General features: G+C 39.2%; 1 protein-coding gene across 1 annotated transcript in view; it reads right to left on the bottom strand.

Annotated features, from left to right (window-relative positions):
• The window catches only part of ITPR2 (inositol 1,4,5-trisphosphate receptor type 2), a 497,678-nt gene that overhangs the window by 60,775 nt on the left and 412,146 nt on the right, over positions 1 to 24,757 (bottom strand). The window contains exons 50-53 of the mRNA XM_032347608.1: positions 18,572 to 18,736; positions 15,099 to 15,294; positions 11,239 to 11,331; positions 301 to 431 (exon numbers count right to left, since the gene is read on the bottom strand). Of these exons, the coding sequence (XP_032203499.1) occupies positions 301 to 431; positions 11,239 to 11,331; positions 15,099 to 15,294; positions 18,572 to 18,736 (585 nt within the window). The remainder of the gene's footprint in view (positions 1 to 300; positions 432 to 11,238; positions 11,332 to 15,098; positions 15,295 to 18,571; positions 18,737 to 24,757) is intronic.

Below are 24,757 nucleotides of genomic sequence, written 5' to 3'. Positions count from 1 at the left end.
ATTTATGTCACAATTAACTCCTCTACCAAGTCGGTAGTCATGATCTCATAGCTGTAACACAATACACAGTTCAAACTTGGAAACTTTTCATAACCCTACTAACAGACATTGATCTTTTAGGACATGAGTTATTTCTGTGTAGTTCTAGTATATGATTAATTGGTTTTTAATGGCCACCATTATACGTTTAAAGCAAATCACGCAGAGGTACAGCAAACAATATTGTGCTGTAGATGTTGTTAAGAAAACTTTAAGAATGCTTATGTTCTTCTTGAAAAGATATTTTTTTTTCCAGCTTACATCTTTCGATGGCCTCCTGAGAACGTCTCCCACACCGCCGCCATTCCGAAGGCCCTGGTTCAGGACGGTGACGATACACATGAGGAGAGTGTCACATGTCCTTTCAATTCCATCCTCATACTCTTCATCAGCTGTAAAAACACACAAGTTAAACCAGGCAGAAAACTCCCATTTTTGTTTTTGTTTTTTTTTTTTAAGATTTTATTTATTTATTTGAGAGAGAGACAGTGAGAGAGAGCATGAGCAAGGAGAAGGTCAGAGGGAGAAGCAGACTCCCCATGGAGCTGGGAGCCCGATGCGGGACCCGATCCCAGGACTCCGGGACCATGACCTGAGCCGGAGGCAGTCGTCCAACCAACTGAACCACCCAGGCATCCCAGAAAACTCCTGTTTTAAATATGCTCCTGTCTACATCCAAAGAGCCATTCCTTTATAACTGTGTCGTGACACAATGTTTTGAAGCACATAACACATATTCGACTTATAGTAGCCTATGACTGACACAGGCTGAGAAGCCCACACACTAGTATTCTGAAATATTTGTTTTCTTCCAAGAGTGAAAAATGGCAGAACAGAAAGGACAACATATAAGAAAGCTCGTCTGCCCTGTGCATTGTTGTAGCGCAGGGAGATTGTGGTAAGACCTCAGGAAGACAGTCCACTCACCCAGGAAGCAAAGATACTGCAAGAAAAAGAGCACGCACAAGGAAGCCAGAGGGGCATGGCTCCAAATTCTACTCTGTCCCATAACTGAGACTTGGGCAGTCACTTGATCTCACTATACTCATCTGTAAAATGGGGAGTTATAATTAAGGATGAAACCCTTCAGAAGATTATATTTAGGATATGTGAACCATTGCACAGAGATTAGCATACACATGGTAGGTGCTTAAAATTTTACGGCAGTTATTATCTCATTTGGTTAAGCATCTAAGCTCTTTTAATGATGAGCATTGAGCCATGACAAGAAGAACAATATATTTATGTGAACAGTTTATTTTACGTGAATGTACTTACGTGAAAATATTTAGGGTGAAACAAAGACACAGAAAAGATATAATGTGACAAAAAAATTCCTGCCCTTATTTGGTTTATAGGTAAACTTGGTGATAATTTCCCAGTCATTTAAAATAGTGAAAAGTTCATACTATATTAGAATCGGGATTTCTAGGGTACCTGGGTGGCTCAGCTGGTTGAATGTCCAACTCTTGGTTTCGGCTCAGGTCATGATCATGAGATGGTCATGAGATGGAGCCCCACATCAGACTCTGCATTCAGTGTGGAGTGTGCTGAGATGTTCCCCACCTCCCACTCCCTCGCCTTCTGCTCCTCCCCCACTTTGCAAACACCTTCTCTCTCTAAAATAAATAAATAAATAAAATCTTAAAAAAAAAAAAAAAGAATCAGGATTTCCTAAAATTGGTAAATGAGTAGAAGTGTGTTTTTCTTGTTACAAGGTCAGAGAACCATAGTGGCGTCGAATTTTGGAATTGTGTAACCACGGGCGCAAATATGAAAACAACCAAAGGGGGGGAAAAAAGAAAAGAAAAGAAACAGTCTAATTTTGTCTACATGATCCACGACCAACTGCCTGTTTGGTACTTTGTTACAAAAAGGCTGATTTTCCTCTTGTGAACTGACTTTATTTTAACTTCACATGGATGGGAGGATCCTGATATTTTCACTTTATTCAGAGCGGTTTCTTTTTAAAACATAAATATATACCTTAAGAGGAGGACGGAAGTCAGAGATGGGCCAGCACGAAGGTGCAGCATCAAAGCTAGCAGCCGAGGCTGTGCAGACACTTACCTTAGAGGTGAGCCTCAAGGCACATTCTGATTTAGAAAGGAGAGGAAATAAAGGTGCCTTTGGAGGAGGGACAAATGGGGAAGAGGTGAGGCTTGTGGGGGCAGCCGAGCAGAGGAGACAAGGCAGGCAGAGAAAGCTCACTCTGCAACATGCTAGTTAGACTCCCGACACCCGAAGGTGCGTTCTAACGTGGTGGCTAGGAAGAACATGAAGAAAGCTGGTTAGAAATGCGAGGGGCCACCTGGGTGGCTCAGTCAGTTGAGCAGCAGCCTTCGCCTCAGGTCATGATCTCAGGGTCCTGGGATTGAGCCCCACATCTGGCTCCCTGCTCAGTGGAGAGCCTGCCTTTCCCTCTCCCTCTTCCTGTGCCTGCTACTCTGCCTACTTGTGCTCTCTCTCTATGTCAAATATAAATAAAATCTTAAAAAAAAAAAAAAAGAAATACATAAGAGAATTAAAGGCATTCTTACAGAGAAATATGGTTTTTGGTAATGAGGTCATAGGGAATAGGTCTTTATGCTACTTAGCCATGGTCAGACGTGCAGTCAAAGCAATCTCATATCTAGTGGCAGGATCTGCATTCATATATTCAATCAGCAACCACCTGGTCACGTCACTTAAAAGTTTACCAAAGACTTAATTACGTGCCAGGTTAGTCAGCACATAGAAGCCACACAAAAGTCCTCCATCTTGCCCTAAGAATTTAAAAAGGAGGTTGCTCATTCGTTAACAGGTGAGCTAGTAAAATCCACACACAATTCATGTGATTAGTCATTGAGAAGTAAAACAGATGGGCTGTGAATATATAAAGGAGAGTATAGACTTTCCGTGTGGCACGTACCCAGGGGGAGAAAATGCCCAGGTCAGGTCAGTAACAGCAACCAACCAGTCAGCGCACTCTGTAAGGATCGGGGCGTCGGCCATGCTTGTTTTCTACAGGAGCCTCCATAAGTTTGGTGAATAAGGCTCCACTGTCCAGAGATGGATTTACTTGCAATACATTAAGCCAAGTTCCCAGGCCTGAAGCCTAAAAGCCAGGCCCTGAGTCATAGTAAATTCACCTAAGCAAATACCACCTTGTGGAGACCTACCTACATAACCAGCTGGCCTTCCCCATGCCAAACCTGTGTGATCGCACTGTCTCCACAGACCCAGGACAAGGTGCTAGGTATACAGGTGGGAAGAGGGAAGTGTGGCAGCCCCTCGGAGATTTACGGTTTCCTAGGAAACGTTGGTCAGCTGACAAACAAAGGCAATGGCCTACCTCAGGATACTGTGCACCCAGGACAGTGTGTGTGTCGTGGATGGGGGGACATCAGGAACAGGATCTTGAAGGAGGTGGCGCCTGAGGTGAATGTGGAAAGAGATGCATGCCTGGCCAGTAATATCAGCAAAGTAAGGCATTCTAGGCAGAGAAAAGAGGATGAGCGAAGGTGTTTGAGGAACTGCAGGTGCCTTAGAATGACTGGGCCTTTGGTGCCTGCAGACAAGTGTGAGAAGAGGAAACAGGGAGGAGCTGTTTATTATGGAGAGACTCATAGTCCCAGCTAAAGAGCTTGAACTTTATCCTGAAAGCCAAGGGGAGTTGCTGGAGAACTTCAAACAGGAGCAAGGTGGTTTGTCATCTAGCTATGTATGAGACAAAACAGTATGAGATAAAACATTTACTTAAGGGCTCCTGGGTGGCTCAGTGGGTTAAGCCGCTGCCTTCGGCTCAGGCCATGATTTCAAGGTCCTGGGATCGAGTCCTGCATCGGGCTCTCTGCTCAGCAGGGAACCTGCTTCTCTCTCTCTCTCTGCCTGCCTCTCTGTCTACCTGTGATCGCTGTCTGTTAAATAAATAAATAAAATCTTTAAAAAAAAAACATTTACTTAAATACAAGACAAATTAACATGTGATTATAGCCACAGAAGTGGGGCAAAGAGATCAGAATAGAGAGAGAACATTTAATATTAGGGATAATGAGTTGGGAGTACCTCTAATGTAGACTCTGACTTTTGTCTTGAATAGTCAATGGATTAAAACATCAGTGGAGAGGCATTGCCATGGTCTGGCCAGTGAGCATGGGAGATGGGAAGTTCTATTCTTATACGATGAACATCGAATAAGCCCGCATGTAAAGGAGTGGAAAATAAAGTTGGGGAGATAGACTGGGAGATCTGTGCGAGTCTGGGTTTTATTTGGCAGGTACTGGAGCATCATGAAAATCTTGAGTTGGGGGTAGGAGAGGAAATATTCAAAGCAGTGATTTCTGATGAGCAATCTGGGGGTGGTACAGTAGGTGAATGGAAGAGGAGAGAATGATTGGAGGTACAAAGACCGCTTAGGAGGCATCATGTGTCTCATTATGTGCCTCAACCAGGGTGACGGCCATGAGGATGGAAAGGATGGATGAACAGGAGCCGGCAGGACCCTAGGCCTGAGGGAGAAGGCCTTGTGGCCTTGTGGCCAGCCTGCTGGAGCTTCCAGCCAGAGCTGACTCGGGAATGGGGGTTCCTATGAGGCTCCCCATTCAGATATGGACAACTGAAGAGGAAGAGCTGGGTGCAAGGTGCTGTGATGAAGACAAGGAAAGAATTCCAGAGCCTGGTGGGCAGGGCTCAGATCTCACAAGAATTCCAGATGCTGGAGGACGAGAAGGTGAGAAAACATTTTTAAAGCTAGAGAGCACAGCACAAGAGAGCTAGGAGAGTACTGTGATCCAAAATTCAGGAAGAAAATAATGTAAAGATGGAGAAGATGCCAAAAAAAAAAAAAAAAAAAAAAAAAAAAAGAAAGTAACCATTACGGGAAGAGTCAAAAGCCATGAGAAGCAAGAAAAGGTGTCTGGAGTGAACATTCAGGTCATCAGGAAATGACAGGAATATGGCAAATAGTGAAGCAGAAGACGGCTGGTGCAGAAATGAAAGGAGAGTTTAGGCCATTTGTTATATCTGAAACTCTGGTCCTGAAAAGGAGGAGACCAGTTTGTGTGGGTGGGTAACAAGAGTGCAGAAGGTGGTTCAAAGTGAGGAAGCAAGGAGGTTTCAGGTACAAGACCAAATAATGGGCTAGCGAATAGTGGCAAGGCAGTAACAATGAAATCAGGTGGTTTTATTTATTTATTTATTTTTAGATTTTTTTTAAAAAATTTATTTATTTGACAGACAGACATCACACATAGGCAGACAGGCAGGCAGAGAGAGAGAGAGAGAGAGAGGAGGAGGAGGAGGAAGCAGGCTCCCTGCTGAGCAGAGAGCCCGATGTGGGGCTCAATCCCAGGACTCTGGGATCATGACCTGAGCCGAAGGCAGAGGCTTTAACCCACTGAGCCACCCAGGGACCCCGAAATCAGGTGATTTTAAAAGGGGTGAGAGGGGTGTGACTGGATGGGTCAGTTGGTTTGAGCATTAAGACTCTTGGTTTCCGCTCAGGTCACGATTTCAGGGTTGTGAGATCTGAGCCCTGCCCACCAGGCTCTACGCTCAGCAGAGTCTGCTTGAGATTTTCTCTCTCTCTAAATAAATCTTAAAAAAAAAAAAAAGAAGTGAGAGTGCATGCTTGCATACAGGCGAAAGGAAAGAACTGAATTAGTGGAAATAGATGTGCAATGTGGATGCATTTTAAAAACTAAACATAATACATGTAACGAACTTAGAACATCATTTGGCACATAAGGGTAACAAATCTAGGGGTCATAATTATCATTATTACTGAGAGATGACTATAAAATCTTATGGAAAATTAAAGTTCTAACATAGCCACCTTTATACTTGAACAAGAGGAGACTAAATTACCCTCATTTTCAATTGAGTATTAGTAAAATAGAGTACCTTTCTTAATTCATAACAGAAATTAAAGTGTTTTATATAAAGAAAGGGATAAAATATATTCTGTTGACTCTGATCTGAGGTGTTGGCCTATACATTTTTTTGAGTATTGGACATGCTTGAATAAGAGTATTTAATAATGCTATTTTTCTGCTTTAATAATTAAAGTACCCATTTTTTTTATGATTTCTTAGAAACAACAGATGGCTCAGATGGCCACTGAGAAACAGCTGAAAGTCTGAGTGCAATTGAAAACCTCTTGTTTGTTAGTTTTAAACTTTAATTCTAATCAATTCATTATGGAAATTCTTCTTCTTTTTTTTTTTAATGTTAACTAGAAAGAGAAATTTAAAATGCTGGGCACCCTGTGGGAAGCCAAAACATAGAGCGGCACCAAGGCTGGTCAGTTTCAGCTACTCATCAGTCTATTTTATTAAAGTAAAATACCAAAACATATTAAATCTGAATTGCTCATACATGTGAGATACCTGTGCACTTCCTCCCCCTTCTGTACAAATGACCCTTACTTAGAAAATAATCATAATGATATTTTGTAAATTGCCTTAAAATAGGCCTCACTTTTGTAGAAAGCCTGTTTTTAATTTTTTTTTTTCCTTTGGTAAGTGATTATATTTGTCTAAGAAGTCAGGTAGGTCTGCAGCAAATAAAATAAAAGTTCTTTTTATTTTTTTTCTCCGCCACAGTTGGTTGCCCGTTACCCTGCAAATGTGCCGCTGCTTGGACAGTGACCCTATCAGCATCCACTGGAGCTTCCTCGGGGACCAGCTGCTGGGCTTCCCAATCACCACGAGGCTTGTTATTCTGCTGCTGCGTATCGGTCTGGGCCTTTTGTAATGTGGACCTGCTGTCCACAAGGTAACAAACCAAGGGCCGTCACAAACGCACACTAGGGTTGGCAAATTAAAATTTAATTCTGGTCTTAGACATGGACAAGTTATTTTTAAACCTAAGCGACCCATGCTGCACAACAAACACCAGGTTCTAGCTTTTCCTCTACCCTTGCGGTTAAATGCTACGTGTGGCTGAGATTTAAAGGTGGCAAGGGCTAGAAGATCAAAATCTGTGGAATTCTCAGTCAGATGAATTTTACCACTTACTGTAACAAATGCAAAAGAGGGCACAGAGGAAAGAGTAGGTACATGAATAACAGGCATTCCTAGAGTTTCAAAACACTGATTTAGAAATGACCCCAGATGGTGTGAAGCCACTGCCATCAGCTCAGGCTCCCAACAGTGTCCCTGCCACACCTCCAGCACTGACATTCCCCTACTATCCTCTTCTTCCTTCTCTGGGAGATTTACTACAAAATCATACCCGCCTTCCCCTACTCCCAGCTCAGGTGAAGCCTAAAACCATGGAGACGTTGCTCCAGGGGTAATAAGCCTGGAAGAATTATCCCCATCTGTCCATAGAGAAAAGGGAAGTTCTGTTCCTTGTGTAATAAATCAGGTGAGAAATGGGTTGTAGAGGCTTTTATGAGTTTGTATGCAGACTTATAAACCAATATCCGAACAGACTTTGTGATGGGACCAAGTTTCTCAGCATCAACACTATTGACATTATAGACTGGAGAGTTCTTCGCTGAGGGGGGCTGTCCTGTGCTTTGGGGGGAGCTTAGCAGTCCCCCTAGCCTCTAGTCTCTACATGCCAGAAACATTCCTCCCAGAGCTGTGACAACCAAAAATGTCTCCAGGCATGGTCAAACATCTTGAGGTAGGAGAATGGCCGGGAGGGCCGGGGGTGAAATACATAATTAAGAATATTTATGTCTAAAGAATTGCCTTTAGAGGAGAGCATGCATACAGAAAAGTCACCCAAGCATTCTAGTTGAAAGGCAATTTGATAAGCAGAATTTTAACAATCTAATTTTGGGTTAGGGAAGAAAAAGATGTACAGAGATTAATCCTTGAGCTAGAAGACACTAAGACTTAAAAGACTAGAGAACAAGCCTTGGAATCAGAGATCTAGATTATTCTGCTAGCAATGTGATCTTACTGAAAGTTTGTGTCCTTTGGTGTTTTTACCCATAATGTGAGGATAATTAATAGTATCTATCTATCCTTGACATGCCTCAGGGCCCTTACTCATGCTGGTCCCTGTGCCTGGAATGGTGTGACTGCATCCTTCTCATGCTCTAAGTCTCAGTTTAAAATAATCCCTCCTCAGAAAGGCCTTTCTGTTTGCTCTGCCTACAGTCAAGCTCTTTTGTGATTATAGGTCATAGCACCGCTGGTCATATTCACCATATTTTATAACTTTTTGTGTCTCCCTCCACCCTACTATTTTATAAAGTTCCCCAGGTCTATGTTTGTCTACTCCATACTACGTCCTGAACACCCAGCATGGGGGCAGGCCAATAGATCAGGCTGAACCAATATTGCTGGAGGAATGAAGGAAGGAATGAACAAAGGTTTTAGGATAATGTCATCACCATCACCATTACCATGATCAAGGATTTGTGCCAAATTGACTTAATGAATTTCCTGTTTTACAAAAATATGCACTTCATTTTTTTTTAAATGTTATGGTCAAACTGTCAAAATTAGTAATAGCACATAAAACAATGACAGCAGACTGATTAGCAGGCTGACTGGCAATAACGGTTGTATAGAGCCTAAGATTTATAAGATTGCACAGAGCGAGGCCGCCACATCCTGGGATATGTTCACACCATGTATGACTGGGAAGATCTCACTCCAGAAGAAGAGGCTCAGGCAGTGACCTGACTTCGCTTTAATACAAAGGAAATAATTCTAAGGTCATTTTCAGAGATAGAAGAGTAAGGCAGGAACACAGTCACAATATCTTCGGGACCATGCTATTAGAACATTCTTGCTAAGGAGAAAGTACATTTTTTTTTTAAACCTATTATTTTTCACACTCTGTTAAGGAGAAAGAGTGTCCAGTTGAAAATAAGATAACAAGTACTGGAGACAAAAAGCCTGAACTTCCAGGTGGCCAAAGGATCCTAAGAGCTATTTAATTTTACCCAGCTACTTAAAATGATAGCCAAGTTTTTACTGTGGTATTTTTTAAAATCCTAAATAATAACAGGAGAGGAGCATGTGTAGACCTGAATGGGATTGTGACAGATTCAGCAAGCTGCTGACAAATGAGCTAGATGCTGTTCCCCAAGACAATATACCAAAATGGATCATTAAAAAGGATAGTGTGGGAAGAAGGTGGCATCAAGGGAAGCCAGTAAGGGTTCACACTAACCTCAGACTGGGGAGCTAACAGACACTGTGTATGGCTTTGGCAAGGAGGCTCTGAGGAGTCTCGTGATTTTTTTTAAAGATGGAGAAGCACGGGCTAACTGATCATTTATTTAAGACAGAGATCTCGGCTGAAGAATTGCATGGAACATGACTATGTTGGTCTGAAAGCATATTTCTACTAACAAGCTAAAGAATTTGTCCTTAGCACTGTCCCATGCAACATTCCTAGTAGCTTTAATGAAAATTTTCCAGAGCAGAAGTTGGTGATTTTTTCTTTCTCATGAGCCAGAGAAGAAATGTTTAGGCTTTGTGGGTGACATAAAGTCTCCATGGCATCTTTTTCCTTAAAGAAAAGACTTTTTTAAAAGGTTACAACTAGTCTTACCCAGAGGGCTATACAAAAACAGGTGGCAAGTCACATTTCCGTGTGGGCTGTTTGCCAGTTCCTGTTCTGTAGCTTATCAGCTGGAGGATGACACAGAGAGAGTAAACATATTGCTTCATAGAATCAGGATCCACGAAGATACCACGAACCCCGTGGCATGTGAGAACAGGAAGGGGTTTGAAACCTAGAGATCACCTAGTCCAAGAAATCCCTCATCTATTACTGGGACAAGCTGGGATGGCCTTGGATTCTTACTTGGCAGAAATACATAAAAATAAATGCATCGTTTTATATTTGAAATCCCAAACTCCTAATTACATGGGTAGGGGACAGGCAATTATGGCTTCACAGCTGAACCAGGGAAGAAAGGCATTTTAGCCGAGTCAGCCACATATGGGTCAAGGGTAGGGTGTGATTCCAAATTCCACAATCCAGAATATGATAACTCCGCTCAGCTTCTTGCCCTGGAGTGTGACATCAAGAGTCACTGCTAGACTGTGTGAGGAAGGCTGCGGAAACTGGAGCTGTTTAAAGTGGAGGATGCATGGAAAAGGATTTTAGAAATTACAGAGCACAGTAAAGCTACGCAAGCAAGGAATGAGCTGGTTTGTCGTTTGGAAGCCTGCACTGGCTAGCCAGGCCTTAGTGGGGGAAGAAGTCTTGCAGGCAGCTGTTCTCAGTTCTTAGAGCTGTTGGGACTTTGGGATGGAATGGGCATGTATGTATTTCTCCCTTTAGGTCATAAAGCATGAAAGATTTTGTCTGTAGAAGGCATGATACATTTTCCCTAGTGCAGCAATCCAACATCTCAAGGAAAAAGGCAGCTTGGGAAGGGCCGCCGTTTCACTACTATCAGACGAATGTGCTCCCAGATGGAAACGGAGGACTCCAGCCCCACACTGGCCTTATTTACTTTTCCATCCCTCGTCTTCCCCCAGTCCAATTTTGCCCTTCCTAGATGTAACACAGACTAACGCCACTCCTTTTTAATATATAAAACTCTTGAAATATTTAAAGATATATACTCTCTAAATCATTGCTGCTTCTGGAAAGAGATCACTAATTCCTTCTACAGCTCATTAAATTTCACATACGCCATAGTTTCCAAACCATTGAGAACAATTTAGAGTTTAAAAAATTCTTTTTATGAGCACGGTTCCATTTGCTCCTTTGGAAACAGAGAAAGTATCATATTCTCTCTGTCTCTCTGTCTGCTCTCTCTCTCTTCCTCCCTCTCTGGGCAAACCATCTGAACTAGGTCCAGGAAATTTGCATAACGTATCTAAGACAGACAGCTAGAAAGTGGAAAGCCCAGGATTATACCAAGCCTTTTGAGTTCTAAGCCCGTGCATTTCCTGATTCTTTGTTAAAGGCTGTATAATTAGAAGGGTCTCCGTGTGGCATGGGTTTGCAATATAGTTACAGTATTTTTAGCAGCAGTCCCACAGAGTAAATCTGATAAATTCTCATGAATAGAAATAATATAAGGAAGCGGGGGGTGGGGATGCAAAATGACAGATACAGGAATCCTTTCTCTAGGCTGAAATTCTGGGGTCCTTTTACCTAAACGCCGTGATTCTATTTCAACCCACCATGAAATTCTTAGAGCAACTCCTTTAGCAGTAGTAACATTTTCCAAAAAAACATAACTGCAAAGTATCGAGTTAGTACTGTTCTGGGGCCCTTTTCACAGACCTGTATTTGAAGCCGGTATTGTGGGTGAGCAGCTGTCCTTTCCACATGTTTCCATTGTTGAAGTTAAAGTCATAGTAGGAACTTCATTACTACCTGAGAACACACAAATCAGAATATGGTATAGAGACAAATATGCAAATGACAAGCAAAGAACATACGTTTGTTAAGGCACATAAATCAAAGGCACTACCACTCCAATGTAGCTGTGCTTCTGAAGTCTTCTTTAGTAAGTTGGTTTGGAACTCTGAACACAGTTTTGTGTATGGAAGCAATTTTATAAATAGAGAATAGGTTCACAGGCCAATCCACTATAAGCTTCTTATATCTTTATTAATAATAATGTAGACCTTAACCACTATGTGTAACAATGTTTTGACGGCCAAGTGCATTCACGGATTAGACCTGGGATGCCAGGAACACGCCTCCCCCAAAGCAGTTGGTGTTCCCTGAGCTCCAAGCCACTGGTCAGTCCCTATAGCAGGTTGACACTTGGCCGTCACGGCAGTTCTAACAGTGAAGTTGGGGGTTTGGAGAGCAGGATTTATAAATGTAAGAATCTTTTGTCAGATCCTACTCAGGATCTTTCTTTTCTTCCTTAGTTCCCAAAGATCCACCTGCTTGCTCATGTACCACCTTCTTCCCTGGCCAGAATGGAACAGAAGATAGTAACCTTCCTATCTGGTGAGAAAACTTAATAAAACATTTCATTGCTTTTCTTAGTAACAAATTGAAAGTAAAGAGGTTCGTACCTCTCAAACCAATGTTGCAAACAAAGTCATCAAGGGAAGTCCATAAGTTGGAGGGACAGGAGTAAGTTCATTTTTATATACAAAGTGGTAGGAAATATTCACGCGCATATGAGAGCAATACCACACCAAGGCTACCCCGATTCTTTGATGAGATGAGGGCAGAAGTGGCAAAAGGGAGAGCTGGAGTTAGGACGTGTGATCGGGAGAAGGATCAGGCAACAGGATTAGGTTGTCTGCCTCAATAGCCCTGGAGCTGAGAGAGACGGAGCCCAGCCAGGGAAGGGAAGCCACACATTTGCCGCCATCACTCCTTGCCCCCTCATTGGGCCAAACTTGGGGGAAAGGGTGGGTACATCATTTGGTGCAGGAGTGGGTTTCTGGTGGTCAGAGAGAGAGAGAGAGAAAGCAAGCGATGGGGTTTCTGAGTGTGTCCTGGTGGCCATTCCCTTACTTTATACTTTCTGATCCATGCGAGGCTCTGATGATGCCCAGCAGAGGCCTTGCAGACCTAACAACTAGGGAATACCAAGGGGCAGAGACAGGATGATACTGGAGTGGTGGGAGTGAAGGACAGTTCATGTTATTCAGTGCATTAGGAGAGTGAAGTGAATTTTAGAAAGAAAACAAAGAATACAAGGCTTTTGGGGTAGGGTCAAACTGAAGGAGACATAGGATTTACATACAGAAAAGGGGGGGGCAATCCCAGATGCAGTTTGTATCACAAATGGCCCAGAGGCCAGCAAAGGCACAGACATGGGAGCAGAGTGACCTGAGCTCCCAGACTGATGTTTAAAACCAAGCCAGGGGAGATCCCAGCGAAGTTTTTGAGTCAATGAGAGACCCAAACAGAACGGTGCTTAGAATGAATGAATCGAGCAGAACAGGCTGAAGAAGAGGGAGCCACAGGGGAGGTTCCTGCAGTCTTCTGGGTGAGAGGACACGGAGATGGGAAACTGGAGGCGGCACTGAGAATGGGGAAGGAAGGACACCTGTGAGAAACTGTGATCTCCGCTTGTCAACAGAAACTGCCTCCAGCTCCCTGGGCTTTTTAACCCTGTCAAGCGGCCGCTCTTCCTCTATCGAGGGCCGGTTCCACTGGTCCCAGAGGTAGGATCTGCATTTTCCTCAGTTCCCAATGCCATTTGCAAATTATCCATCCTCCACTCTCAAAGGCGCCTGTGATGCACTGTGATTGGGCTCTGGCACTCTCAACCTCCCCTCGGGGCTCCCGTCTCCTGGCTTTCCGATGACTACCTCCTACTCCCTGAGCAACGGCGGACTTCTGCACTCTAGATGTCACTTGCTAGGCATGTTATTCTTGATAATTTCACTCAACTTTGGGAGTCAATAGCGTTCAATACTTGAAAAAATAAACTTTATGCTATTTACCAACTGACATGCTAGATGGCATTACAAATTAAATTAAAAATATTATGAAAGCAAGGGTGCTTTTCCCAGAGAACAGTATCACATTCATTCTCAGCCAATGCAACAAAAATTCTCAATCTTTGAAGAATCAGAGTTTAATTTTATTAAATGTTCTCGTAATCAAGATTTTGATAGTATTTATGAATGCTTTCTCTTATTTAACAGTTTTTTAAATAAATATGCATATTTTTTATAAAGGTCTTGACAATTTAGGTCTAATGTTGCCCATTTTGTAAGAAAAAAGAGAGAAAATATTTTTGTATATCTAAGAAAAATATATTCATAATGGCACTGTCTTTTTATATAACACAAAAATACTTACTATTAGATTCATAAAACAATAACTATGGAACAACTTTGGATTCAGGAATCATGACGCTTCAGCTTCAGACTCACCCTGTACTGAATAACTCAATGTGATCATGCCTAGTAAATAACAAATAATTAAAATTGAAGATTTTTGAGAATAGATAGTGTATGATTCACAGATAGGTTTGCAAAAGTGGAGTTTTGGAGGCTATTTATAGATAGGAGCTTTTCTTCCAAATATTTACATCTGTAAAACTCTGGAAAAAGTAACATTTAAGGGAGAAGAGGAAAGGTAATGACAAAATATTTCGTGTAAATTCGGTCTCAAGTTTAACAACTGAATCTATGGAGATAACCTTCCTATCCTGTGCTCTGATCACTTAGACTTAATAATAGCTCTGTATACCATTTAATTATCCCATAGCCTAAGAAAGATACTACCAAATGTCATCAATTTAATAATCAAGAAATGCTTGTTAAAGGCAAGAAAGAATATTGTTAATAAATCACCACTAATTAAATCATACCTCTAAATGTAAGGGCTTAAGGGGAAAGTCATTTTGTGGTTTCCATTCTCATAGGCTACAGAATCATCCAGAGAAACAAGCAGCGAAGTATAGAACTATGATTTGTATCCAGCAAAGCAGGAGAGGAAGAAAAAGAGTAACAAAGAAATTTAACCTGAACAACAAAAGGTAGGCATAGGGGAAGAAGAAGCCATTAGAAAAGATGATGAATAAAAATTCAAAGTAAGATGGAAAGAATAAGCCCTCACACCCCAGGATTCACAGTAAGTGTAAACAGGTGATGCTTAACCAATCAGACAACAGAAATAAATGTCGTCCAGAAATTGTGACAACACATACTGATGAACTCAGCTCCTTAATGACAGTATTCTGAGCATTTTTTCCATATCCAATTTCTTACTACCTGATGGTTTCCAAATCAAAACATTTACCATTTTCAACTCTTTAAGTATAATCAATACGATGTACTGTGAGCAAACATATATGGAATAATGGTTATGAATGATGCTAGATGTTCTTGGGGGAGACAGGAAAAAGGAGGAAGAGAATCCCAAAGCCATTGTCCCCCACTGACGTCGCTGGCCGTGTCGGAATAGAATCAGCACTGGTGAAACTTACTCCCTGAGATGGAGCCCACATGATGCTTCTTAAATCACGATTTTCCTATACCCACTGACAGCGGATGGCGGGAGAACCCTTCACATTCATGAGCGCTCAGTGACCGAGAACACGTTTTCTAAGGAATGAAAGGAAACACCTCCTCCATTAGTGCTCATTTGTAACTCTCCTAAGCTGTGGACCAGTCGAATCTGCCACGAGAATGGTCTTGTAGCGGGAGCAGCAATACCTGTCACAGGAGTTCTGTTTTTCAGCCGGTCCACCTCCATCGTGAAGTCGTCCTTCAGGAAAAGGAACCCAACAATGGAAAACAGGTAGACGAGGATGAGCGCCAGGACGGCGGTCAGAATGATGGAGCGGCCATTCCGCGTGACGCTCTTTATGACATTAAGCAGAGTCTCTTCTCTGTACACCAAATCAAAAAGCTACAGAAATAAAACAAGAAAAAAAAAGCAGCAGTGCAAAAGCTGAATAAACATAAAAAGTGGTTACGAATACCGATGTAAGCCATTTTGGTTTATCTGTGAAAAAAATAACGACCTGACCGATACCTTAAAAACACACCAAAATGCATGTGTTGTCTACAGTTGGAGCACATTAATAAACTGTTTTTCAATAACGATAACTCTAACACAGCACATTGTGTGCATCTGTTGGTTTCATAACCAACATAATTTCAATTTTGTACGATACAGAAATAGCATAGCTTCAAATTTGAATTTAGAAAAATTATAATACTGTACTTAACCAACTTAACGACTTACTCCTTATTTTTAGCCTCACTGATATTCTGCAGTTGTCTCTGCAATACGTAAGATACCAAAAGTGAAAATGCTGAATTATGTCTACCTAAGTGATGAATAATTGACAGAGTCATCAGCCATTATTGTTTAATCAAGGAATTAGGAGTGAAGTTGCTAAAACAATTTTATGAGCCTGCTGCAGTAGAAAAGATGGGAAATTTTAAAATATTTGAGAAATGGAAGCACCTTTCCCTACTGAAGCAGTATAGCGAGGGCAAAACCTATTACTTTAGTATGTAATTTTGGAAACAGAAATATAAGCAAAAATATGACACTTTTTTAAAAAATTTTTTTACTTCCTTTACTGGGTTATTATTCATTTTGTGTTCAGTAGTAGAAAGTCTCTGCACTACTTAAGAACCTAGGTATGTGTTTGCTCTCTGGAGTCAACACCAAGAATGGTTTTATTTATTGCTATATTATTAAGTTGAAATTATACATTAATTAGCAAGTATATGTCATATTATCAAAAGCTGGTTAAAAGCAATAAGTGAACATTCATTTAAAAAGGCACAAATATCTGTTTGGAAATGAATAGTATTTTAAAAATTGAAATAATTAAGGTTTGTCTCCTGCTATCTGTGGGCAGTGATTAGAATTTCTGAATTAATTGAAGGGATGCATTATCAGTGTCAGAGTACCTGAAGAAACACCAGGGCCTGTCCCCTGTCTTACTGAGTTACTTTTTACTCAGTTTTACTGAGTACTGAGTTACTTTCCAGTTTAATTCTAGTTTTGCAAATAAGTGCTATAAACCTATTACTTTGTTTGCTCACCCTAGGAAACTGATATTTATCAATACCATATGCAAAAAAAAAAAAAAAGTTTAACTATTTTGCTATGTGCTTAGCCTTCTGAAGGGAGCAGCAACTTCTAGAAACAAAGTCAATATTTCTCAGGACAGACAAATTAATTAATGCAAATTTAACTTCCAAACTATTGACACTGCCTTATTTAACTTACTTAAGCATTTAGTTGATGTAAAAGTAGATTTTTCTTTACTTAAGCTCAACAGTGACTTAAAGAAAAGGCCTGGAAACGGGCTTTAGGTCACTTCTCCATGGTTTCTAAAAGTTTATAGCTTTCAGGAGTCCCACTGGATTTCTGCTAAAAATGTTTATTTCTGGGCCCCATTCCACACCTGGGAATCAGAATCTTGAGGAGGCAAAAAATGTGTAAGATGTTGGACAGATTGATTGTTCTTTTTGTTTAATTCTGAAAGGAAAATCTAGAGTGTGGTTTTTACTATTTTGGATAAAAGATTGGTATTTGTGGATAAAACTAGAAAGACATAATCATATATTTTTTAAAATATAAAACATATTTTTAAAAATATGTTTCAATGCCATTTTGGCATTATGTCCATTATAATTTCCTCCTAAATCTCTAAGTGTCAAAATGGACAATATCCTTTTCACCAGCAACCCAGTGAACACAAATTAGCATCACTAATGTAAGATTAGAACAATAAAAAACAAGAGGAAAATACAACTGGGAAATAAGGTTAAGTAACATAAATTAAAAGTAACACTATTATCAATAGCTCATATGCTAATTCAGAAATACCTTTATTTTCTCAGTGGCCTTTCTTTGGAAAATATTTAATAAATCCTTTCACATGTTTTCCATATTATCTCTTTAATGAATCTTGATAGTACAAATCTATCATACTAGACCTATGCATTTTCCAGACAAGAAGGTTAGAGCACAAAAACGTTACAGAGTGTTACATGTCACAGTCAGGTCAAAGTGCTGAGTGTAACAGGACTTCATATATCATGGACATGTTTTTAAAAAAATGGATTTTTTTTTTTTGGTAAATTAGAGCAGAAAGGGAATTCAGTTGGATCCCTGGAACAGAAAAAACTACTTTTGATTGTTGAATCCTCTAACTTAACTACCTAAAAGATAACTTTGTATCAGAGCAGAAGGGACAAATCTACTCTTCCCAGGGGCTCTTTCAAGTGCTTGACAAGTAAATGGAAAATTGGCTTCTTTTCCGTCTTCCTGCATGGGTTTGCTAGCCAGGTAACAGGAAAGCAGCACACGATGGATTTGTCCCTTGAGAGCCAAGCAGACAGGGTCAGCATAATGTTTCTACATCTTCAACTGAGGTATCGGGAATTATTTTTTTGGGTAGTGGTCTCCACTGCATGTCCGTCATGGGTTGGAGATATAAATAAACGGCTCCTATGACATCATGATATTAACCTGGTAGTGCTTTAGTTTTCAAAACATTATCATGTATTTATATAGCCTCCTCTCCTAGTTTATGGCTATAGATCAGTCTATACGTAGGAAGTAAAACTGATAACCTGAAAAAAACATCTAGAAGAAACGTGAAATTCTGCTTAATGAATCAGACATGTGTAGATAAGCTTCACAGCAATGACACATTAAATCTGAAATGAAGATTTCGAACAACTCACTGTCTTTTTGCGAGGTTGACATTTACCCCTCCTTTTACTTATATGCCATTCTAAAGTCACAATAATATTTGTTATAAATAAAGTACAATGATTCCAGTGCTAAGAAAATACATCCCCACTTTTTTTCTTCTACACTCTGTTGGAGAATCTCTAAATGTAGGGGAAGGAAGGATTTGGCTGAAACCAAAAAGCAGCTGCTATATGAAGCCTGGGTCGGGTGGTGGGGTCGTCAGTGACTTCTCAGGGAGGAAATAAAAGGTTGCCACTGCTGATGTGGGTTCTTAGAGGAAAGGAGGAAAAATAATACTAAAGCATGATTTTCCTAGGAAATCCTAAAAATTACATAATTTGTCCTAAATGTCAGGCCCTGCTTAAAAAAAAAAAAAAAAAAATCAAAGGAAGAAGCATAAGAAGCAGGAGCATTGTGTTATTTTTTCCAGCAGGGATTGTCCACATGGAGAAGTACTCACCAGGAAGCTATAGAAGAATTCATGGACAAAGAGGCCCAGCATGCAAACCAGGACGTACGCCACGTGGTAGAGAAAGGCCATATCCAGGATGACCGCTCGGTAGCCTCGGGTGAAGGTGCCACGATTGCCCACGAAACTTACCAGAAATACGATTTTATTACAAAGCTACAGGGAGAAAAAGATTAGATTTTATTGTCTTATTTATCCCCGAAAGTCATGTAAATATCGGTCATTGACAAAAACCTAGTATTCACCAAGTCTGTGATTTTCTTTTATCTTTCCTTGTCTGATAACTTCTGGCCTTGCTTACAAATCTGTGTGTATACATAATACACCCCAAAGCTGTAATGTTTGCAGTTCCAGGAAAAAAGAGGAGGATGATTAAGAGCCCCAGCTATGCAATCGAGGCAGACCTGAATTTAAACCCTCGCTCGCTCACTACTGTTGCACAAGGTCGTGCAGCAGCTGGCCTTGATCACTTCTTTGGAAAAATTAGAGGAAAAGGATTCTGACCCTCTTCAGAGGATTAAACAATTCTTAACGTATATGAAGCACTTAGTACAACGACTCTTTAGACACTACTCATTGTATTTTCCATATTAAAAGTAATAGATGTAAATTTTTATTATACTGGAAATGTAATAAAAAAATCTTTTCAGGAAATATCTATCTTTGATTTTTTTGACCTAGACTTTCTCTACTGAATATTGTTGTAAACAAGTAAGCCATTAAAAGAGATTTTTTGCATTTAAATACATAAAAATACATATATACTTATGTAAGTGGGTTAAAGTAAATAAAATTCATGCATATATTTTCTTTTTTTTTTTTTTAAGATTTTTTTGAGAGAGAGAGAGAGCCCAAGTGGGAGGGAAGGAAGGAGAGGGAGAATCTTGAGCAGACTCTGAGCTGAGCATGGAGCCTGATGTGGGGCTTGATCTCATGACCCTGAGATCAGAACCTGAGCTGAAACCAAGAGTCACATGCTTAACCGAGTGAGCCACCCAGGCACCCTGCATGCATTTATTTTCTAAGCTCTATGTGTGGTAGTTATTCAATAAGCATTTTGGAGTTTTTATTACACTTGGTGCTATATATTTATATTAACATTATTTAAAATTGCCTTTTGTGGCACAGTTTTGGAATATAGAAATGTACATAGAGATTTTTTGGCAATAACAACAATGTGTGCAATGATTTCCAGGGGCACCTGGGTGGCTCAGTGGGTTAAACCTCTGCCTTTAGCTTAGGTCATGATCCCAGGGTCCTGGAATCGAGACTGGCATTGGGCTCTCTGCTCCACAGGGAGCCTGCTTCCTCCTCTCTTTCTCTGCCTGCCTCTCTGCCTACTTGTGATCTCTGTCAAATAAATAAATAAAATCTTTGTGCAATGATTTCCAAAGAACACAGTTATCAGAAACTTAGTGCCTGATATTTGGTTCTAGAGTCACTGCATTATTTATAAACTGAACAACTCATTTTGCAACTTAGTTATCATGGAAACAATTGCAGATTTCAAATTTCAGTTTTTCTAAAGTGTTCCTGAGTTCTTCAAGCTATCTAGTGGCACCATATTTGTCTTTACATGTCCAAAGCTAACTTTGGGAAAACATGTTGTCTTTTGCATCAGCATTGATTTTTCATACGTGAAAAAAAACTGCATTATGAAATGATTTTAAATAATGGGCAGAAGTGAAATTTGAGAGGTTGGAAAAACATTTCCTTCAGCTTCCTGAAGTTCAAATCAATAAATACGTGAGGAATGGGTTAACACCGCATGTTGTGAAGATAGCCAAACCAAATCAACAAAACGGAAGTTCAAACCCCCTCAATTTTCCCCGGGCTAATTAATGATCCTCTCAGTAATCAGTCTTTTCCATTCTTTCATCATCTTGTGAATAATTTGAATAATGTCAGACAGAAAGTTATATTTCACTATTTAGTTTCATCATCACATATTTATGTTATTGTTTAACATAGCTACAGTATAGTGATGCCTTTGTGATTGGTAACCAAGAGTAAATTTAATATTATAAATGGTCTTCATTTCAAAAACTCAGGAAATATATACAAGGTGCTCAAATTAAGTGTGGTATTTGATAATAAGCAACCATGAAAATGGGAAAGTACAGAATGTCTAGGTGAAGTAATAGTCAGTGTTTTACCCTTTGAATTATTTTAAGTGACTATTTAAATTTAAGTTATTTGCTTTCATTCACCCACTATATTCATCAATACAAAATAGAAATAAGAAGTTCTATAAAAAATTAAGTTAAAATTTTTAATTTAAGTAAAAAATTAAAATTAAGTAAAAAATTTTAATTTTTACTTAAGTAAAAGAAAATTAAGTAAAAAATTTTTAGAAGGATGGATGATATGCTCATGACAAGTTGTTCATACATTGTTTACTGATCTCTGTTTCTCTAAACTGAATCGTAAAAAAATTATGCAGGAAAACTATTTATAGGTCCTACACATTCAGGAAAAGTAATATGTTGAGTTCAAGTTCTCAAAAAAAAAAAAAAAAGAAAAAGAATACGTTTCAGTTCTCAAGTAATGCAAAAGGAAGAACACATTTTTCCCTAAAAGGGCCTCTGCCATTTTTACGTAAAAAATAAAGGTTTGCCTTCTCTATGTAGAGGTTGGTTTTTATTTTCTTTGAACCTTGATCTAGAGCTTGGTGTTGATGGATATGTCCCTGTTCTCTTGACTAAGTCTCAAACTAGAATGGAGTTGATATTGGCACTGACATCATCTATTCCTGTAGAGATCAGAAATGAGGAGATTGTCCTTTTGTTTTGAAGTGTTCACACCAAGAAAAAAAAAATAAAATCAAGAATAAATGATTTGAGAAGGAAAAAAAGTTTGAACTCTTTTTTCTGCATCATGAACTTGAGATGTATAAATTGTTTTTATAGAGCAATTCCATGAAGGTTGGGGATATTTATGGAAATAAACAAGTTACAAAAACTTATTCTCCCTTTTCATGCCCTTACTTGATGTTGTCTAACCAGTCCTTCATTTGTCAATGTCATTATGCAGGCAATCTTTGTTTCTATGGCAAGATCCTTGCGGGCAGTGAGAGAGGAGAGCGTGGGAACCGGGCAAGGTGGCTAAGAGACCAGCTCCTTCTGATTTGGTGTTGAAAAGACTTGAATCAGCCTACAAAGAGCAATACAAATGACCATAACAATATTTTTATCTTTGTCCATCTATTCTTAAAATTGCACTTCATATATGTTCTGTTTTGTTGAGGATGGGGTGAATTATGTGGTGGCTGTGGGGGGAAGTGGGGAGTGGGGGTAGGCAAACAATCAATGTAAGCTTTTTGGGCAATCTTTTAGTTGTTTATTTTTTGATATTTCAAGTTTTTACTTGAATTTTAGTTAGTTAACACATAGTGCAATATTAGTTTCAGGAGTGGAATTTAGTGATTCATCACTTACATAACACCCAGTGCTCATCACAAGTGCCTTCCTTAATGCCCATTACCTATTTAGCCCATGCCCCTGCTCACCCCCGCCAGCAGCCTTTTTTTTTTAATATTTTTTATAAGCATATAGTGTATTATTAGCTCCAGCAGCCTTTTAAAAAGATGATTTACTAGTAGATCTTCTGAAAACAAAAGCAAAATTAATGTTCATCTGTTAATTAATGTAAAGTGAATCAAATTCATTATTTTTAATTGGGTAAATTAATTGTACAGTACAGTACTGTTTTCATATATACTTCATAATTCATTGATGTGTCTTTGCAGGACTTCTAACAGTGCAGTATAATGGAAGGACACTGGACTAGAAATTGGGTCATCGGGGTTCCAGTGTTGGCTCTGCCACCCATTGCTTTGGTAAATCTTTCTTGTCTCTATAGGATTTTGCATACTTACTATGTGACTAACTTATTATGTGACTAACATAACATAATTAAAAAAATAATAAAATGCCTGGAAATGAATAATCCGTAAGGTGTCTCAAAGTTCTAGGATTCTATAGGATGTCCTTTAAATTTTACTCTTTTATGGGATCACAGAAATTTATAACTGCCTTTATGTTATGCTTTTTTTCCTTTTTTTGGGGGGGGGTCTCATTTGGGTCTATGTTCTGACCAGGAATTCTATCTTGATCTTAATTGTGCCATGGGAAAACATGAGCTATTCTCCAGGAATGAACTATAGCCAGTAACTCAGTAAGTAAATAAATAAATACTTTCTAGTATTCCTTGAAAAGGAAAAGTGAATTTATTGAACTACATACTAACTACATTATTGTATTGCTATCAACATCAACCTTACTAAAATTTATGGGATTTCATTAAAAAATCTCCATTTCAGTAGTGTTACATCTTAGGCAGGATAAGGTTCTATGGTCAAAGCATAAGGCAAGATTTTCAGGCCACCATCACCCTGGAAATCTTTTAAATTGCCAACAAAACAGTATAATAAACAAGGGTGGTATAAGATATACTGTTTTTTAATAAATTCAACATTTCTAGTTTTCCCCCAGCACTGAAGCAGTTTCCTGCTACTACAACTGACTATCAGAATTAGTTAGAAGCATTCAGTGACCATATTATATGACAAATAGGGTATGTGTGTATGTGTATGAGAGAGAGAGAGGTGAGGGGGAAGAGAGAGAAAGAGAATGAATGTTTTGTCTCAGATTATATAATTGAATTTGTGTATGTTAAGTGAACATATGGTGGGGCTCAACCTTAAAGATTAGCAGTAACATGAGCCCTCCCAGGGAACTACCTGCAGGTAAGTAACTAAGGGCATGACACTATTTAATGTGAACACTGTGGCTTATTGCTAATAGAAAGCTATCTGCTAAACTCCACCTGCCTCTCTCTGCAAAATGGTGAGACCAAGTTTTAGCATAAGGAAACATTTCCACACTACAAATAACTTTAAGAAAGGCAAATAATTTACAAATGCCGTTAAATAAATTATACATTTGTAGGCACTACCACAAAGAAAAAACATTGCACATAAGAAGTGTTTAGAAGATATTAAAAGATCTCCCACAGGTATTTACTGCATTATTTATTATGAAAAATATCTAAAAATCTAAACAATAAAAATTAATGGCTAAACAGATCATAAAGTATCCATGTGACTAGGAATATTATCATTATTAGTGATATAGAAATACTAAGTGATCTAAAGTTTATAAAGAGGGGTGTTTGTATTTGCCAAAATAATATGTTAATTTCCATTGCAATGGAGACGGTGAGAAGAAGACTGTACTGGGTTTTAAGATATGCTTTAAACAGAGAAAAACATCGGAATTTTTGAAACATCTCAAATACCGAGATACCCTTGTGACAAGATGGAGAAATTAGTTGCAGTCTAAACAAAACTTTGATTTTTAGAAATGAGTGAAGATGACATAAATGAGGCATCATAATAAACAGAAACTGCTAATACTAAATGCTCGGAACACAGATTGAGCTTTTTCCTTCCACTTGATTCCTTTTCCAGAAAAGCAACTTTCGAACATTATAAAAGACACTGAGTCCAGAAACAAATAACTCTCTGTGAACTGAAATATAAATCCTTTTCTGATTATGATACCGATGTTTCACAATTAAGTAGTACTTCACGTATTAGGCGTTGGAGAAATGGTAGCCTTCGTTGCTATTCTATCATCACTGCCATTGCTCTGCTCTAAACCTTCATACTGATCCTCTCAACCCATCTTCTAAACAACTGTGAGTGCAGACGAGGCTTTAACATCTTCATTTCACTGATGAGAAAAATGAAACTCAGAGGCTCCATTTGCCTGTGGTCTAGAATTTGGATTTTCTTCAGGCTTAACTGTCAGGTAGATATATTTTTTTTTTGTTTTTCCTGCTTCTGATACCTACAATTTTAGCACCTATGGCTTTACCTGTCACACAATGCAAACATTAAAGTATAAATTAATAAATATATTAAATCCTAAGTTACAAAAAGTGACTGATCTATGTTTTCATTTCACTTTTTCCTTCCCCTCCCTGGGAAATGGTAAGTCACAGACAGTTTTGTAATAAGCTTGTTATGACAAAAGTTAAGGTAGATAATTATTTGTTAAGACATTTTATTAATCTATACAGTATCAAAACTATAGACAGAAATGATCCATATCTATATTATCAAACTCACAATTACTCTATCCAGTTTGTTACTGGATAAGCATAAGGCAAGAT

This window comes from Mustela erminea, chromosome 6 (assembly GCF_009829155.1).
Source record: "Mustela erminea isolate mMusErm1 chromosome 6, mMusErm1.Pri, whole genome shotgun sequence".
NCBI lineage: Eukaryota > Metazoa > Chordata > Mammalia > Carnivora > Mustelidae > Mustela > Mustela erminea.
This window is presented reverse-complemented; position numbering and strand designations above follow the sequence as displayed.